At 43.0% G+C, this 20,143-nt stretch overlaps 1 protein-coding gene across 7 annotated transcripts in view; it reads left to right on the forward strand.

Annotated features, from left to right (window-relative positions):
* The window catches only part of LOC109865277 (regulatory-associated protein of mTOR), a 193,356-nt gene that overhangs the window by 14,305 nt on the left and 158,908 nt on the right, over positions 1-20,143 (forward strand). For all 7 annotated transcript variants that reach the window (XM_031799187.1, XM_031799189.1, XM_031799191.1 and 4 more), the window contains exons 3-4: positions 5,372-5,474; positions 16,715-16,797. In XM_031799187.1, coding sequence (XP_031655047.1) covers positions 5,372-5,474; positions 16,715-16,797 — 186 coding nt within the window. The remainder of the gene's footprint in view (positions 1-5,371; positions 5,475-16,714; positions 16,798-20,143) is intronic.

A 20,143-nucleotide genomic window follows, 5' to 3' on the forward strand; every position in this document is an offset into this window, starting at 1 on the left:
CAGGCAAGCATCTTGGTTTTGTCCCAAATGGCACCTCTACGCAGACGACACCATTCTGTATACTTCTGGTCCTTCTTTGGACACTGTGTTAACTAACCTCCAGACGAGCTTCAATGCCATACAAGTCTCCTTCCGTGGCCTCCAACTGCTCTTAAATACAAGTCAAACTAAATGCATGCTCTTCAACCGGTCACTGCCTGCACCTGCCCGCCCGTCCAGCATCACTACTCTGGACAGTTCTGACTTAGAATACGTGGACAACTACAAATACCTAGGTATCTGGTTAGACTGTGAACTCTCCTTCCAGACTCCCATTAAGCATCTCTAATCCAAAATTAAATCTAGGATTGGCTTCCTATTTCGCAACAAAGCATCCTTCACTCATGCTGCCAAACATACCCTCGTAAAACTGACTATCCTACCGATCCTTGACTTTGGCGATGTCATTTACAAAATAGCCTCCAACACTCTCCACAGCAAATTGGATGCAGTATATCACAGTGTCGTCCGTTTTGTCACGAAAGCCCCATATACTACCCACCACTGCAACCTGTATTCTCTCGTTGGCTGGCACTCGCTTCATATTTGTCGCCAAACCCACTGGCTCCAGGTCATCTATAAGTCTTTGCTAGGTAAAGCCCCACCTTATCTCAGCTCACTGGTCACCATAGCAGCACCCATCCATAGCACGCACTCCAGCAGGTATATTTCACTGGTCACCCCCAAAGCCAATTCCTCCTTTGGCCGCCTTTCCTTCCAGTTCTCTGTCAATGACTGTAACGAATTGCAAAACTGAAGTTGGAGACTCATAGCTCCCGCACCAGCTGTCAGAGCAGCTCCATAGATCACTGCACCTGTAGATAGCCCATCTGTAAATAGCTCATCCAACTTCCTCATCCCCATACTGTTATTTATTTTGCTCCTTTGCACCCCAGTATCTCTACTTGCACACTCATCTTCTGCACATCTATCACTCCAGTGTTTAATTTGCCATACTGTAATAATTTTGCCAATATGGCCTATTTATTGCCTTAATACGTCCCTTATCCTACCTCATTTGCACACACTCTATATTGACTGTATGTTTGTTTATTCCATGTGTAACTCTGTGTTTGTGTCGCACTGCTTTGCTTTATCTTGGCCAGGTTGGGGTTTTAAATGAGAACTTGTTCTCAACTGGCCTACCGGGTTAAATAAAGGTGAAATCAAAATGCTAAATGTCCGGTATAGTGCACTACTTTTGACCAGGGCCCATAGGGTTGCTGCCCTTATGTCTCCTCCTGTTGGAATGTATGCTATAAGTAGGGAGACAATGGACTTCTCCACCGACGTGAGAAATGAATGGGATTCAATCAATGGGAGCCAACATCTGGCTGCTGTCAAACCTAAATGCCACATTAGCCTATTATGAATCCAAAATCTAAATTCTACCTCCCCATGTGTCTCAATTATCATATTTTTTTTCTTCATGCTAATTTGTCGTTTTCGTCTCTCACATATGATGTTGGGAAACAAATCATTTCATTAGGGTTATTTTATTGTGATGGTAATCACTTTAGTTTCCCGTGCCAGGCTGCAGTAATGTTGCTGGTGAAGTAGTATGGTGCTGAACAACACCAAGTCAGGACCGAACGTCTGGCATGAATGTACCTCACCTTTAAAACTGATCTACAGTTGATTTGTGTGTGGGTTGGTGGGTGTGCGTGACTGGGTGTGGGTAAACAGTTTGAAAGCCAGGACCCGCTTTTGGTGCTTGACTGTAAACAGTGTTGGTGCTTTTGTGGGTAGCTATGCCATCTTCAGTTTGATCAAACAACGCAAAGACACTGGAAGAATAATTGCAGTCACAAATGCGGACGGTTGTTTTCAAGTTCATTGCAGTCAGTGCACTCCTTATCAATTTTGGCCATAACGATTGTGTGTAAAAATAGGAAAGAAGATATTTGCCATCTCCCCCCAGAAATTCAGCACATTTACTGTTTTCCAGGGATTGCTTTAAAACCTGCACTCTGTAGACTGGGTGTGTCCGAAATGGCACCCTATTCCCTATATATATATAGTACACTGGTTTTGATCAGAGCTCAATGGGATGTAGCTTTTATAGATTCTTTGACGCAGGGCTGATAACTCCTCCAGGCGTGTTGTCATTTCAGCTATAGTATCTTTAAAGGGCACATCCCAACTGACTTATCCCTCACTGGGGTCAATGTATAAGAAAGCGGTCATGCCTACCTGAGGTTAGTGTAGTGAAAGTAAAGCCTCTTGGTGAGGGATCCTATGGGACAGAGACGTGGATTCCCATCCACACTCCTATGGGTTTGATTAGAGTTGGCACCACAACGTTGTGGGAAATGAAATGCCATGAGGCTCTTTCCCCCTCTCAGCTTTGCACACTCCGCAAGCTCCTCCTGTGCTTTTATGAGTTTAATCTGAGACCTACCCGCGTCTTCTGTTGTCTCCTGTATCTTGACCTCTGCTTTGTGTGTGTGTCCGACCGTGAAAAAAAATCTTGGTTGATTCTATCTCCAGTTAATTTTTTTTCTTTTGATCTAATGCTTGCTTCATTGAGAAAGTACGTGCAGTTGAAATTTGGTCATAGAACTTTCCAGAGGACGAAATTACATATTTTCCTGATGTTGAAATCAGGTACATTTTTGGTTCTGAATGAAAATTTAAAATATGCATTTGCATTTACATTTCTTGAAAATATGTATTTATTTGGTGACTCATTCTATACCCATTTCAACTGCACATACATTAATGTATTAAGCATTCTGTCACACTAATACATTTGAAATCTATTTAATATAGGAAAGGAAAGAGGCGCCAACTGATTGCAACATAATATGTATTATTGCTCCCATCTGTCCCAGGCACTTCTGTTCATTTTTCAAAAGCTTTTAAATTGGCAGCGATGTTCAAAGGAGTCAAACCAACAGACCACTTCAAAAACATTCTCAGTAACTGTTACAGAAATTATATTTATTCTTACTATGACTGATATGTTGTTTATCTACCTTAGTTGAATGCACTGACTGTCAGTCAGTCGATCTGGATAAGAGCGTCTGCTGAATGACCAAAATCTCCAGAAAATCTGTCTTTTCACCTTTTCATTCAGAACCTTAAACCTGCCTTTTTTATTATTATTTTTTAGACCTATTAAAAAATACATCTTACTGGGTGTTGTCATTGGGAAAATTAGCATGGAAAATCTCCCTGGTCCCTAAACGTCTTCGCTCCTTGAGAGAAGCAGAAATGAAAGAACTTTACATATGTCAACTAGATTTATGCATTCATTCTCTAATTTTCTGACATCATTCTGGTGAGCAAGGCTTTATTTAGTATTCTAGAGCATCAAGTAATGACAAAGAGAAGCTTTGTAATTATAGACAAGTTGACTAACAAATAACCAACCCAATGTCAGAAATTATAAGCAGAAAAATATCTAAATGAGTCTTAACTTTAAAAAAAATAATTATCCCGTATCCCCTGTCAAAAAAAAAAGAACTGACGTCCCGGGGACAATTAGGAATATGATTTTTATTCATGGATACAGGGATTCTCATGAGTGGAATGTCAAAGCTGCATGTAAACAGCTTATCCTGAAATAATAATTGGGATTGGGCTATTATTCAGAATACTCTGCGCATGGGAACGTGGTCACTGACGTCAGCTTGCTCATTGACTAGTACTCAGGCGTTGAGAAAACATGCGCCCAGCTAGTAACACAAGGGTAGTAGCTCCTCAAGTAAAAATCTGTGCAGGGTTTTAGACTGCCCTCTCTGTTCTAGCCTCTCTCGTTCTCTGTCTGTGTATGTCCATGTGTGCCCCAGTGGATCAGTCTGTGTTCAGGTGCAACATGTTTACCTGACCCTGTTTCCTGTCCCCCTGGGCTTCTTCTCTATCAGACCAGTCTACACTACAGTAAACTGCCTGGTAGGAGCAGTAGCTACAGAACTCTGCTAACCACCATAGATCAGGCACATATTTAATTCAATACCCTGCAATGAGCTTCGGCCTTTCTGTCCGTCAGCTGCAGAGTTCCATTAACTTCAGTTATCCAGGCACACATTCAATTAAATTCACTTCAATAGACCTTTCTTGGAAAGTCCTTGGGAGACAAATCAATCACCAGTAAATGTGATCTTTCTTTCCGCTGTATCATTTAGCGATATCCGGGCAAGGTTTATATACGGAGTCGTGACTGTTTAAAAAATAAATGTTTTCTACATTTTAAAATATCTATTTTTATTACAGAAAGCACTGAATCGTGACTTGTTTTGGGAGTCGTGACAGTCTACAGACTTCAAAGAGAAGTTTGTTAAGTTCTTCCCTCTTCAAGCAGAACCCTTTTGGTGTGTTCTCTACAGTCTAGTGCTTGGCATAGTGGACAACATGGCGCTTCACTCTCCAGATCAGGTCAGCAGCACTGTGGTTCAGAATTGCAAAGTCACGTCAGGCTATGCCAACTAGACACACCTGCCAATTGAGCCATCCATGCCAGAGGGCAAGGTCAAAATAGTGTGTATGGCTGTCCAAAAAAACGATCTCACCCAGGACACCTCAAGGAATGAAAAATACAAATAAACTCAGGAGCACTATTTCTTGATATTTGAAGGACAAACAGGGGGCTGACGTTTTGGCGTGTCAGGCGCCTGCGGGAGCTTGTGTGTGTACAAATAAAGGCCAAACCCATCACTGATGCGTGCTCTCCTTCAGTGTGGAACTCAGCTTGCAACGGAGTCATTTTGCATGCCGAACAACCCCAGGCAAAATGTCAGTAGCCTAGTCAAACTGAGCACCGTGCCCAGCTTCGCCAGGTAGGCTGCCTGTGCCTGATCTTGCACATCTGCACAGCACCTTCAGCATTCAAATGCTAAAACGGCTTGTGTGATATTACGCTGTTAGTTGAGTGACAACCTATGTCATTTGCTAGGTTATTATCTATGCGCTGTTGAAAATGATGTTTTACCGGAATAAAAGTAAACTACCGGAGGAAGGTTCATTAGCGGGTGATTCTGATTTCAGTACCAAAGTGGGAGAACAAAAAAAACGTAGGCTACATTGCCTCCCCCCAGATACGTATTGAATCGTCTTGAAAGGAAGAGATGCACATCTGATATTAATTTGAAGGATAATCTAGAGGCTGACGTTGTCAGATGCCTGCCTCAGAGCCGCTTAGTGTGTGTGTGGACTCGAGTCCGAGCCCCTTTATGAACTGTGAACGTCCTTCACCCAAATAATGTAAATAAACAGGGTCTCTCTTCACACTTATATACAGAGTATGTATTGGGATTATATCTCATATAAACAAAGTGTGTATTGAGAAGCATGTGTATTCACTTCTGTCTCGCTATCTCTGTCTCTCCAGATGAAGACAGTGAGTGTGGCCCTGGTGTTGTGTCTCAACGTGGGCGTGGACCCTCCTGACGTGGTCAAGACGTCACCCTGCGCCAGACTGGAGTGCTGGATCGGTAAGAACACACAAACACACGCAAAACCTGTTCCATACTCAACTCACACACAAATAATTCATGATAATAAAGCCATTACTAAGACATACCCATGGGAAACATTGGCTTTCTTCTAATGTGTCCAACCTTCTCCCCAACCCATGTTGCCTTGATAGTATTTCCTGAGCTCCTCTAGTTGATGTTCCGGGCGCTGAAAAAACTGCGTATCCAGTATAACCCCGTCAGTGAGCATTATGCGACCTCAGCATTCGAAAACATTATATTCGATGCACTTCCAGAAGGACTTATTTGCGGTGTCATTTCCGTCTGTAGATGTAGCCTTCATGCGCCAGGATATTTTTGGGAAGCACGAAGAGGAAACATTCGGTTTCCATTGCTTGTCAGGGACACCACCAGGATCTTGGATAAGTGATTGCCCCTGGAAAGTTGGTGGACTAGAATTTCCTCCTCATATTGCAGGCTTACTAGCTGTGTATTCATCCACTCATTTGTCTCAGACCCACAAATACCATGATTTGCCGGTACCCTGTCTGTCCCTGGTTTTCAGGGCTAAGCCCCTGGTTATGAATCTCTGGTGACCTCCCTGTTGCTTGTTCTAACCTCCAAGAATAATGAATGCTGAGGGTAGCAGTGCAAGATCTTTTTAAGCAGAATATTTGTATTATTAGCAAATGAACGATTTGCAATTAGATTGCTGGACAATCAAAGCCATCCATCCAACACATGTATTCAGATCTGGTTAGTTGATAGATTGGTTATAGTTATTGTCCATTAACAGCATACATTTGCATTCATTCTCTTAAAGTAGCCAATATTCTTCTTGTGCAATGTATAGCCTACTGTACTCTGTCTGTTTGGACTGTCTGCATGTCTTGGTGAGAATCTTAAGTTAATAAAATACTATAATAGCATTCTTTAGTTTGTGCTTATTATTCATTATTATTATTCCTCGGGGGGGGGGGACACCTAAAGCTAATTTCCTGCATTTTACACAATCCAATGTGCAGTCTATTTAGAATAAAAAGTAAGAAAAAATGCCCTCAGTCGCCACGCTAGGTAAGAGATCATTATGAAATATGTTAAAGTGATTAATAAGACTGAACTTAATCTAAGGTGATTCAGTAATAAATATTGTGTTGCACCTTCAACCAACAGCCTAACAAATGATTGAATAAAATACAAAGACTTTTGCTTGTTTTTATTAAGTCTGCTATATCAAAATCCGCTATATCAAATTTCAGCCAGACCAGCCAGAGCCGCCTTACTCAACTCTCTCCCCGTTCAATCATACCTTTTTGTTTATTTTTATTCCCAAGGGAAAGGTTTGGGGGAAAAAACGCACAAAAAAAACCACCCCACTCAATTTTAGGATGTTAGTGAAACTTTCGGGATTGGTTTCGGGTGTGTTAGGCCAAGGACATTGCCTAAATGGGTATATCCCCTGACGTGGGCATGTTTTCAATATAGACTCCTTTAGTCGTACTGTATTCCATTAAAGGCATCCAGACCCTGTAAAAGTTTTTCAGTATGCCCTTAATCTGGTAATAAATTAAATCTAGTGATGCATAACTTGACATTGTGGGAGGATAACCAACCTTCCAATTAATGGCAATGCATTTCTTAGCCCCTATAAATGCTTGATTACAGTTTCTTCTGATAAGTCTCAAGTATCAACATTTCCAAGCAAACAAAATGGGGAGAAGGGAGAATCTGTCGACATGCTGAGATAAAATAACTTACTCTTTGCCAGAATTCGGCCAGCCTTCACAAGACCACACAGTGTAGTCAGAAAGTATTCAGACCCCTTGACTTTTTCCACATTTTGTTACATTACAGCCTTATTCTAAAAGGGATTAAATAAGATGTTTTCCTCATCAATCTACACACAATACCCCATAATGACGATGCGAAAACAGGTTTTTAGAAATGTTTGCTAATTTATAAAAAAAAAATATTTTTTATTATTATTATTTACATATGTTTTCAGACCCTTTTGCTATTAGACTTCAAATTGAGCTCAAGTGCATCTTGTTTCCATTTATCAGCCTTGATGTTTCTACAACTTGATTGGAGTCCACCTGTGGTAAATTGTTGGGGCATGATTTGGAAAGGCACACACCTGTCTACCTATAGTCCCACAGTTGACAGTGCGTGCAAAAACCAAGCCATGCGGTTGAAGGAATTGTCCGTGGAGCCCCGAGACAGGATTGTGTCGCGGTATCTGGGGAAGGGTACCAAAACATTTCTGGAGCATTGACGGTCCCCAAGAACACAGTGGCTTCCATCTTAAATCTAAGTCGTTTAGAATCACAATGAGTCTTCCTAGAGCTGGCCGCCTGGCCAAACTGAGCAAATGGGGGAGAAGGGCCTTTGTCAGGGAGGTGGAGAAGGGCCTTTGTCAGGGAGGTGACAAAGGTCACTCTGACAGAGCTCCAAAGTTCCTCTGTAGAGATGGTTGTCCTTCTGGATTGTTCTCCCATCTCTGCAGCACTCCACCAATCAGGCCTTTATGGTAGGGTGGCCAGATGGAAGCCACTCCTCAGTAAAAGGCACATGACAGCCCGCTTGGAGTTTGCCAAAAGGCACCTAAAAACTCTGACCATGAGAAACAAGATTCTCTGGCCTGAATGCCAAGCATCACGTCTGGAGGAAACCTGGCACCATCCCTACGGTGAAGCATGGTGGTGGCAGCATCATGCTGTGGGGATGTTTTTCAGGGGAAGGGATCAGGATCGAGGGAAATTCTTGACGAAAACCTCCTCCAGAGTACTCAGGACATCAGACTGGGGCGAAGGTTCACCTTCCAACAGGAAAATAACCCTAAGCACACAGCCAAGACAACACAGGAGTGGCTTTGAGACACTTTGAGTGGCCCAGCCAGAGCTCGAACATCTCTGGAGAGACCTGAAAATAACTGTGCAGCAACGCTCCCCATCCAACCTGACAGAGCTTGAGAGGATCTGCAGAGAAGAATGGGAGAACCTCTCCAAATACAGGTGTGCCAAGCTTGTAGTGTCATACCCAAGAAGACACAAGGCTGTACTCATTGCCAAAGGTGCTTCAACAAAGGACTGAGTAAAGGGTCTGAATACCTATGTAAATGTCATATTTCATTTTTTTGTATATATACACTGCTCAAAAAAATAAAGGGAACACTTAAACAACACAATGTAACTCAGTCAATCACACTTCTGTGAAATCTAACTGTCCACTTAGGAAGCAACACCGATTGACAATAAATTTCACATGCTGTTGTGCAAATGGAATAGACAACAGGTGGAAATGATAGGCAATTAGCAAGACACCCCCAATAAAGGAGTGGTTATGCAGGTGGCGACCACAGACCACTTCTCAGTTCCTATGCTTCCTGGCTGATGTTTTGGTCACTTTTGAATGCTGTCGGTGCTTTCACTCTAGTGGTAGCATGAGACGGAGTCTACAACCCACACAAGTGGCTCAGGTAGTGCAGCTCATCCAGGATGGCACATCAATGCGAGCTGTGGCAAGAAGGTTTGCTGTGTCTGTCAGCGTAGTGTCCAGAGCATGGAGGCGCTACCAGGAGACAGGCCAGTACATCAGGAGACGTGGAGGAGGCCGTAGGAGGGCAACAACCCAGCAGCAGGACCGCTACCTCCGCCTTTGTGCAAGGAGGAGCAGGAGGAGCACTGCCAGAGCCCTGCAAAATGACCCCCAGCATGCCACAAATGTGCATCTGTCTGCTCAAACGGTCAGAAACAGACTCCATGAGGGTGGTATGAGGGCCCGACGTCCACAGGTGGGGGTTGTGCTTACAGCCCAACACCGTGCAGGACGTTTGGCATTTGCCAGAGAACACCAAGATTGGCAAATTCGCTACTGGCGCAATGTGCTCTTCACAGATGAAAGCAGGTTCACACTGAGCACATGTGACAGACGTGACAGTCTGGAGACGCCGTGGAGAACGTTCTGCTACCTGCAACATCCTCCAGCATGACCGGTTTGGCGGTGGGTCAGTCATGGCCTCCATGTGCTCACCAGAGGTAGCCTGACTGCCATTAGGTACCGAGATGAGATCCTCAGACCCCTTGTGAGACCATATGCTGGTGCAGTTGGCCCTGGGTTCCTCCTAATGCAAGACAATGCTAGACCTCATGTGGCTGGAGTGTGTCAGCAGTTCCTGCAAGAGGAAGGCATTGATGCTATGGACTGGCCCGCCCGTTCCCCAGACCTGAATCCAATTGAGCACATCTGGGACATCATCCACCAAAGCCACGTTGCACCACAGACTGTCCAGGAGTTGGCGGATGCTTTAGTCCAGGTCTGGGAGGAGACCATCCGCCACCTCATCAGGAGCATGCCCAGGCGTTGTAGGGAGGTCATACAGGCACGTGGAGGCCACACACACTACTGAGCCTCATTTTGACTTGTTTTAAGGACATTACATCAAAGTTGGATCAGTCTAGTGTGGTTTTCCACTTTAATTTTGAGTGTGACTCCAAATCCAGACCTCCATGGGTTGATACATTTGATTTCCATTGATAATGTGTGATTTTGTTGTCAGCACATTCAACAAAGAAAAAAGTATTTAATAAGAATATTTAATTAATTCAGATCTAGGATGTGTTATTTTAGTGTTCCCTTTAATTTTTGAGCAGTGTATATTTACAAAAATATTATAATATTATTATGGGGTATTGTGTATAGATTGGTTCGGGGGAAAACACTATTTAATCCATTAGAATAAGACTAACGTAACAATGTGGAAAAATTTAAGGGGTCTGAATACATGTAAAACACAAAAGGGGACATATTTTCATATCTCCAGCAGAGGAATAACATTTCTGAGTGCATGTAATTCAGTTTCACTGGCATATAGTATGTTCTATGAATGGTCTCAAACTGCAGTCATGTATGTCTGAGATGATGAATGCCCAGTCATGTTCATATCATCAATAGCTTCTACCAGGTCATGTCTTGTGTCATTGGAAAATGCCTCCATCAACCCTTGATACAGTTTGGAAAACAACTTTGGAGGGTTGTCAGACTGCCTTGTAATAGCATCTGGCTTGTCCAGTGTTTGCTGCATAGAGAGAATAAAGGGTTGTATCTGTAGAAATTCACCTAGCCTGCGTCAGACTGGTCTTCCCTGGCTGCCTGCTGAGATCCCTGTCACCATCTGATCCTCCTAGAAAATGAGGGATGACAAATAATTACTTTGGTGTACATTTATACATTGATTCTATTCTTAGATAATATAATGGTTCAATAATTGAAATTGACCATTATTCCCGGACTGTTGCTTTAATCTTAAATGCTGTCTTGTAGCTACTGTAGGTCTACACTTCAATTCAAAATGGAACTTTGTATCATTCACTGATATTGTTAATACACTTAAATCGTCTGTCTGAACATTTTGGGACCCCTGTCACCATCTGATCCTGCTAAGACATGTCGAGCATAGTGTTGTGTACTGACTGCACTAGAGGGCTGCATTCCCGCGGGTCGCGACAAAGATCATTGCAGCGCGGTTGGAATTTTTCACGGTCAGACAGACGACTTGCGGATGCGAATGTTGTCCCTTTTTTGTCCCACAGATGATTTGGAAACGTTCCTCTTTCTGCTTTGTATGCGGTAGCCTACCTATTGTATTAACAGCACATATTTGTTTCGCATTATTCACACACGCTTCAACTTCAGGAGCCTACCTCTCCTAGTTTGGGCGTGAGAACTCAACTGCGACTCATACGTGTGGCCTCATTGATGTTTAGTAGGCTGCCTACATGCGCAGAGAATCACGTGGCGGTTCAATTGAATATGAAATTAAATATGATTAGGCACTAGTTTACTACAATATCTAAATACATATTGATATTGGAAAGAAGTGGAAGGCTCTCAACCAATGTGAGTCAAAGTGCAATCAACACATTTAATCATCATACTATGGTGAGCGAGCGTTGCGCCGTTTCGTTTTCGGTAAGTATTGACCTGATTTTGTCTCTGCCTGCAAATCGTCCTAGAAGGTAGGCCATATCCTATAGGCCTACGCAAAACGTAGCAGGTGTCGCTGTCATCATGTCTGCTGCTTCCAGTTCAGTAGCCATACCTGTGAGATCAGGTCGATTCAATAGCAGGCTATAGCTTATGCATGGGATGAGAAGCACGGGGCAGTTCTTTCCAAAGAAATGTACTTCCTAAATAAGCCTATGATTAACCTATAGTTTACTACATTGCTTAGAATATTGATCATCCATATTTCTCTGTCTGTCAATCTTCCCACTGCTAAAAGGTAGGCTATAAAAATAGCTCAAGAGAAAGTGCAAGTCTGTCCAACTCTGCTCACTTCAACTACATCTATCATATTGGCTGATAGAGCCCAGTAACCCACTATAAGGGCCATGTGAGAATCTCTGGACATGTAACCGATTTCCTACCTAATTGTGTATTTGATATTGCCTAAAGGGCATAACATTGCGGGGACCATGACTGGCAAGTGATCTGCGTCACATACGGCGGGACTATGTTGGGTTTGGGACCAGTTCTTGTGGTAGCGGGTGGGAGTCGGACAGAAAGCCAGCAGGGTGCGGGTGGGAGGGAGATGAAGAATAGGTCCCTGGCAGACCTCTACTGTGCACAATGACGTCTGTGACGTTAGCGCTGTTAATAACTGTCAGTGTGAAAAGTAGGGAATTAGCTAGGGAAACTGATCAATACAGTTACATTGCCATACTGTCTAATAAAACTCACATAGCACTGAAAAAGCGTCAGAATAGGAATCTTAAATTGTTTTGCTGGTGGTTTCATCGTTTGATTCAGGTCTAGTGTGATTGAGGCAAAAGAGAATAGCTAATGTTAGCTAACTTTTTGCCAGCTCTCTCTAACGGTACATCAGCCGGTGAAAGCTAGCAAAGTTAATTTAATTCTGAAAAGGGGCAAAACAAAGACTTAACATTTCCATACAAACAACAGCTGTTCACAATATGAGGTGGCTATTATTACTATCTATCTGACAGATAACTAGAGGCTAGAGCTGACCTGACTGGTAGTTACTAGCTAGCATAGCTTATTAATTTACCTCAGTCAAGAGGGGATGAAACATTACCTAACATTACAATACTAGCTCAGTTATGTTTTTTTCATGAAGTTAAACAGCAGTTACCTTGCCAGCTACATCAGTCAACTAAAGAGTAGCCAATTTTTTGCTCTGCTTGCTTTTACAACTTTGTGAAAGAGCGCAACACATACACACTGCTCTATCCTCGGGTGGGCAATTTCAGAATGTGCAATTTCAGAATGTGGGGTCCCAAGTAAAAGTTGCGCCCCAGAAAGGCAATAGGCTATACATCTGGCTTCAGTTTCACGCCAAATAGGCCTACAAGGAAACTCGACATATTACGAAGACGTTGGGGAGGGCTCAGTGCTCTGTGTAATGCCTTCCACAAAAAGTTTTGCTCAACAAAAAAGAAAGGCACATAAGCCAGTTGGCACAATGCCCCTTGTGGCGAAAGTACATTCATTGAATCCATTTGAAAATATATGGTCTTAAACAAACTGGATTTCCATCCAATTTGCGACAGATTTTCATGCGCATAAGTTATCGTTTTCTTGCAGATTTGAGAATATTTGCGGTTCCAAACCATAGATGGGTTTCCATCAAATGTACTTGTTGGTAAAAGGCTGCACGTGATGACGTCGTGCACATTAAAATATATTTTGTGGTTAAATTCCCATGTACTGTACTGAATAATAATTACAAGTTAAATGGGGTTCCAATGCATTTTCAACTCTACTGCTGGTTTTGTCACAAATGTTTGCGTAATGTAGTGAATTTCCCCACTGGTATTGGCACATGCGCTCTAACCAACAGCTCGCAGATACAGTGCTGGTATAGCCTAGTGTCTAAACCTACATTACAAGGTTATTATGGACAAAAGAGCAAGATCATTTTTATTTGTTTAACTGCAGGGTCGATCAACATGTTACCATAATACCCTGGAGATTTATTGGAAAGGAGCATCAAGCTCATCACCTTGCACTTTCACCACCCTGTGAAGTTCATCAATACCTATTTCGTCTGTAGCCTAGTGGGAGGACCACACGTCATTGTGCGACTCGAAGTTTACTTTGATATGATGGTTATTAAAACAATATTTGCACATAAGTGTTTCCACCACCATTTCTCGCATAATTAATTTTACAGACGCAAAGATCCCACCTTGTCTATTTGTTTTTAATCCGACGTGTACTTTACTCGCATAAAAAGGTTTGATGGAAACCTGTTTATAGAAAATAATTATTCTGTTAAAGGAAAAGTGTACTTTTCACAGAACCATACAGAGAAAACAATTGTTTTACATTGTGGGAATTATAACAAATTATTGAAGGAAATTCAGAAATGTATGAAAAATGCAACAACTAAAAAAAATTGGGATCAAGTTTGAAGAGTATAAAACAATCAGAAAAGAGAGCTCAATTTTAAAACCACTTAGAATGTATTTGTTGCCACGCTACGATCATGCGCTCCTCCTGAAGCTTATTTAAAGCTTTTGTTGTTCTAAAACATTAAATATCTTCATACCGTTAAAAAATGAGGGAAATATTGTAATCTGATATGACCATATTGCCCAGGCCTACATCCACGTTTTGTAATCCACGTTTTGTAACAGTATATTAGACAACTGAGAAGAAACCAGCCAGACAAAATGATAGTAATAATTAAACTTTACACCCCCACAGATGGTTTGACAAAAAGAAACCACATGAAATTCAAGACTGTTTGATGGTAGAGTTTATGAAAGGAAGCACTTAACACATTTAAAAAAGCAAAGACTTCCTACATCCTGTTTCATTGTAGACTTTGACTGAGCACAAAGCAAACTGTCAGTCATCAGATCATGGTTTATTTAAAGAACTGTCTAGAATAACCTTAAATGCACAATCGTTAGCTATCATTCTTATTCTCTTACCCACCCTCACCTCACCCCCTCCCTCCTTCCTACATTTTACTCTCTGAAGAGAAATGAATGCATCATACCACTTTAGGGTCATCTTACATTTACTCACTGCAGTTGCGTTATACTGCACAATATACATTTCCTTGACTTGCTGGCTACTGAAAATATATCATCTATCAATAAATATGCTTTGTCCCCAAAACATTGTCAGTGTCCCTGAATATGCATATTGTCAATACATCCGGTAATTTCTAAATCAATAATGTAATTCTCTGCATTGTGGGCAGAATTTGATATTTCAGAATCTATAATATGCGCTATGCTTTATACAATTTGATTTCTTCTTGCCAATATTTCAGTCCGATGCGCTGGGGAGATTTCTCCATGTTATGTAGTTTAATTTGATAAGCGAAACAGCCCTACTAAACAAATGGCGAGGGATTGTGATACTGGTTCTCTATTGGGTTAACTGTCTAAACTGAATCTCTGCTTCATTGTGATGGCAATTTTGGGATTTATCTGATCTCTGTGTTGTGGCATATCAAATGGGCTGGAGGACTCTTAATCCAAATCATGGAATACTGCAGCTCACGATTGTAGCATTGACAGTACCAGTCAAGTTTGGACACCTACTCATTTAAATGTTTATTTTATTTTTTTAAAACTATTTTATACATTGTAGAATAATAGTGAAGACATCAAAACTATGAAATAACACATGGAATCATGTAGTAATCAAAAAAGTGTTAACCAATTCAAAAATATTTTATATTTGACATTCTTCAAAGTAACCACCCTTTGCCTTGACAGCTTTGCACACGCTTGACATTCTCTCAACCAGCTTCATGAGGTTGTCACCTTGAATGCATTTAAATTAACAGATGTGCCTTGTTAATTTGTGGAATTTCTTTCATCAAGGCGTTTGAGCCAATCAGTTGTGTTGTGACAAGGTAGGGGTGGTTTACAGAAGATGGCCCTATTTGGTAAAATACCAAGTCCATATTATGGCAAGAACAGCTCAAATAAGAAAAGAGAAATGACAGTCCATTACTTTATAACATGAAGGTCAGTCAATCTGGAACATTTCAAGAACTTCAAGTTTCTTCAAGTGCAGTCGCAAAAACCATCAAGCGCTGTGATGAAACTGGCTCTCATGAGGACCGCCACAGGAAAGGAAGACCCCGAGTTACCTCTGCTGCAGAGGATACGTTCATTAGTTACCAGCCTCAGAAATCGCAGCCCAAATAAATTCTTCAGAGTTCAAGTAACAGACACATCTCAACATCAACTGTTCAGAGGAGACTCTGTGAATCAGGCCTTCATGGTCGAATTGCTGCAAAGAAACCACTACTAAAGATCACCAAGCAGAAGATGTGACTTGTTTGGGCCAGGAAACACAAGCAACGGACATTAGACCGGTGGAAATCTGTCCTTTGGTCTGAGACAAAATTGGAGACATTGGACAATTGGAATTTGTGAGACACAGAGTAGGTGAATGGATGATCTCTGCATGTGTGGTTCCCACTGTGAAGCATGGAGGTGGTGTGATTGTGTTGGGGGTGCTTTGCTGGTGACACTGATTTATTTAGAATTCAAGGCACACTTAACCAGCATGGCTGCCACAGCATTCTGCAGCGATACGCCATCTCATCTGGTTTGCGCTTAGTGGGACTCATTTGTTTTTCAACAGGACAATGACCCAACACACCTCCAGACTGTGTAAGGACTATTTGACCAAGAAGGAGAGTGATGGAGTGCTGCATCAGATGACCTGGCCTCCACAATCCCCCGACCTCAACCCAATTGAGATGGTTTGGGATGAGTCGGACCGCAGAGTGAAGTAAAAGCAGCCAACAAGTGCTCAGCATATGTGGGAACTCCTTCAAGACTGTTGGAAAAGCATTCCATGTGACAACCTAACGAAGGTGGTTGAGAGAATGCCAAGAGTGTGCAAAGCTGTCATCAAAAAATATTATGATATAACACTTTTGGTTACATGATTCCATAAGTGTACAATGTAGAAAATAGTAAAAATGAAAACCCTTGAATGAGTAGGTGTCCTAACTTTTGACTGTACCTGTACATCAATGTACACACAATACCCAATATCCCATAATACACACTGTGTACAGATCTGTTACTTCAGATTTGCAATACTTTTAACTTCCCATCTTGTAAAAGCAATGCTTCTAGATAAATATATGTGCAAGTATTATGAGTAATGTGGTCATTTTTGTGCATTTCACTACTGTGTGTATCCAAGTCTAATGTTGTCCTTATGATAATGAGTGTCTGTTTCCTCTCCTCCAGACCCTCTGTCCATGAGTCCACAGAAAGCCCTGGAGACCATCGGGGCCAACCTGCAGAAGCAGTATGAGAACTGGCAACCCAGGGTGAGTTCACATGGCCCCCATGTTCTCCCTCCTCCTCTTACTCTACCTCAGTGACCCACCACCCACACATACCAGTCTGTACCTGTACGTACTGTGTTGTGGATCACTGTCTCACTAGTCTTTAGACAGGGTCCTATGGGGCTTGGAGATGTGTGTCCTACACGTGCACTTAAGCAGGTGGAAGGAAGGTGGTGGGCGGGTGGGGGGGGGGTGGTGGAAGGAAGGTAAGGGGGGGAGGCGGGTGGAAGGAAGGTAAGGGGGGAGAGGCTGGTGGAAGGAAGGTAAGGGGGGAGAGGCTGGTGGAAGGAAGGTAAGGGGGGAGAGGCTGGTGGAAAGAAGGTAAGGGGGGGTGGAAGGAAGGTAGGGGGGGAGAGGTGGAAGGAAGGTAAGGGGGGAGAGGTGGAAGGAAGGTAAGGGGGGAGAGGTGGAAGGAAGGTAAGGGGGGAGAGGTGGAAGGAAGGTAAGGGGGGAGAGGTGGAAGGAAGGTAAGGGGGGAGAGGTGGAAGGAAGGTAAGGGGGGAGAGGTGGAAGGAAGGTAAGGGGGAGAGGTGGAAGGAAGGTAAGGGGGGAGAGGTGGAAGGAAGGTAAGGGGGGAGGAGAGGTGGAAGGAAGGTAAGGGGGGGGGGAGAGGTGGAAGGAAGGTAAGGGGGGGGGGAGAGGTGGAAGGAAGGTAAGGGGGGGGGAGAGGTGGAAGGAAGGTAAGGGGGGGCGAGAGGTGGAAGGAAGGTAAGGGGGGGCGAGGCGGGTGGAAGAAAGTAGGGGGGAGGAGAGGCGGATGGAAGAAAGGAGGGGGGAGGAGAGGTGGAAGGACGGATGTAAGGAGGTGGAAGGACGGAAGGAAGGAGAGAGAAGGAAGAATTGAATGGAAAGGAGATTTGAGCGTGGGAAGGACAGTAAGTAGAAAGGAGAAGGCGAGCGTGAAGAGAGGGAGAGAGTGAAACACACCAGCTGAGTGTGGGCTGAGTGAGCCAGAGGTCAGTACCAGATGGTGGGAGAGAGGAGGAGGGAAGGAGTGGAGGAGTGTGAAATCATTCAGTCTCTATCAGCCTCAGGACATAGGCCTACTGCTTGGCCAGAGACCACTTCTGGACCACAGACCTCTCTGTATGATGCTGTAACTAATAATACTAGCACTGAGCTGAACTTACTCTTACCTGTCACACTCTGACTCTGGGTTCATGTGAAAACCACTCATGAAAATGAAACTGGACCTAAAATAACCTTCTTGTATTTTAGAATACTGTATCTTGTGTATTTAGATGTATCATTTACATGGAGCCGTTGTAACAAATTTTCTTAACTTTCAACTTTTAATTATGACCTGAACCACAATATGAGTACCACCCCGTTGCATGAAATCAACTCTGTCTTCCTGGCCTCCCGAGTGGCGTAGTGGCCTGAAGCACTGTATCAAAGTGCTTGCTGTGCCACTAGAGATCCTGGTTCGAGTCCGGTCTCTGTCGCAGCCGGCCCATCACGCACTAATGACTCCTGTGGCGGGCCGGGCTCAGTGCTCGCTGACACGGTCGCCAGGTGTTGTACGTTTCCTCCGGCACATTGGTTCGCCTGGCTTCCGGGTTAAGCAGGCATTGTGTCAAGAAGCAGTGTGGCTTGGCTGGGTTGTGTTTCGGAGGTGTCTCAATGTTAGCCTCTCCCGAGTCCGTACGGGAGTTGCAGCGATGGGACAAGACTAACTACCAATTGGATACCATGAAATTGGGGAGAAAAATCGGTATCATAAAAATTGAAAAAATGAATAAATCTCTCTACTTTGCTGTGTTCTGAAAATTAGAATGGCCACCTTGTTGGTACTTAACCAGTGATATCCGAGCCCTGTTCAACTCTTGACAACTGTGCCTATACTGCCCATGTTTGGAGGGACTTTCTCCATGGTTGGCAGTGCCAGCCTAACCTGTCATCATGTCTCTCTCTCTCTCTTGCTCGCTCGCTCTCTCTTATTTATGTATATATACAGTTGAAGTCAGAAGTTTACATACATTTAGGTTGGAGTCATTAAACTCGTTTTTCAACCACTCCATATATTTCTTGTTAACAAACTATAGTTTTGGCAAGTCGGTTAGGACATCTACTTTGTGCATGACACAAGTAATTTTTCCAACAATTGTTTACAGACAGATTATTTAACTTGTAATTCACTGTATCACAATTCCAGTGGGTCAGAGGTTTACATACACTAAGTTGACTGCCTTTAAACAGCTTGGAAAATTCCAGAAAAGGATGTAATGGCTTTAGAAGCTTCTGATAGGCTAATTGACATCATTTGAGCCAATTGGAGGTGTACCTGTGGATGTATTTCAAGGCCTACCTTCAAACTCAGTGCCTCTTTGCTTGACATCATGGGAAAATCAATAGAAATCAGCCAAGACCTCAGAAAAATAATTGTAGACCTCCACAAGTCTGGTTCATTCTTGGGAGCAATTTCCAAACGCCTGAAGGTACCACTTTCATCTGTATAAATGATGGTACGCAAGTATAAACACCATGGGACCACACAGCCGTCATACCGCTCAGGATGGAGATGTGTTCTGTCTCCTAGAGATTAACATACTTTGGTGCGAAAAGTGCAAATCATCATGTTGTGGGGGTGCTTTGCTGCAGGGGGGACTGGTGCACTTCACAAAATAGATGGCATCATTAGTCAGGATGTTATGTGGATATATTGAAGCAACATCTCAAGACATCAGTCAGGAAGTTAAAGCTTGGTCGCAAATGGGTCTTCCAAATGGACAATGACCCCAAGCATACTTCCAATGTTGTATCAAAATTGCTTAAGGACAGCAAAGTCAAGATATTGGAGTGGCCATCACAAAGCCCTGACGTCAATCCCATAGAACATTTTTGGGCAGAACTGAAAAAGCATGTGCGAGAAGGATCTTATCGTTGGGAGCTTGTGGAAGGCTACCCGAAACATTTGACCCAAGTTAAACAATTTAAAGGCAATGCTACCAAATACTAATTGAGTGTATGTAAACTTCTGACCCACTGGGAATGTGATGAAAGAAGTAAAAGCTGAAATAATCATTCTCTCTACTATTATTCTGACATTTCACATTCTTAAAATAAACCGGTGATCCTAACTGACCTAAAACAGGGAATTCTTACTAGGATTAAATGTCAGGAATTGACACACACACGCACACACACACAGAGACACAGGCAGACAGAGACACAGGCAGACAGAGACACAGGCAGACAGAGACACAGGCAGACAGAGACACAGGCAGACAGAGACACAGGCAGACAGAGACACAGGCAGACAGAGACACAGGCAGACAGAGACACAGGCAGACAGAGACACAGGCAGACAGAGACACAGGCAGACAGA

The sequence above is a fragment of the Oncorhynchus kisutch genome, linkage group LG20 (genome assembly GCF_002021735.2).
Source record: "Oncorhynchus kisutch isolate 150728-3 linkage group LG20, Okis_V2, whole genome shotgun sequence".
NCBI classification, from domain to species: Eukaryota; Metazoa; Chordata; class Actinopteri; order Salmoniformes; family Salmonidae; genus Oncorhynchus; species Oncorhynchus kisutch.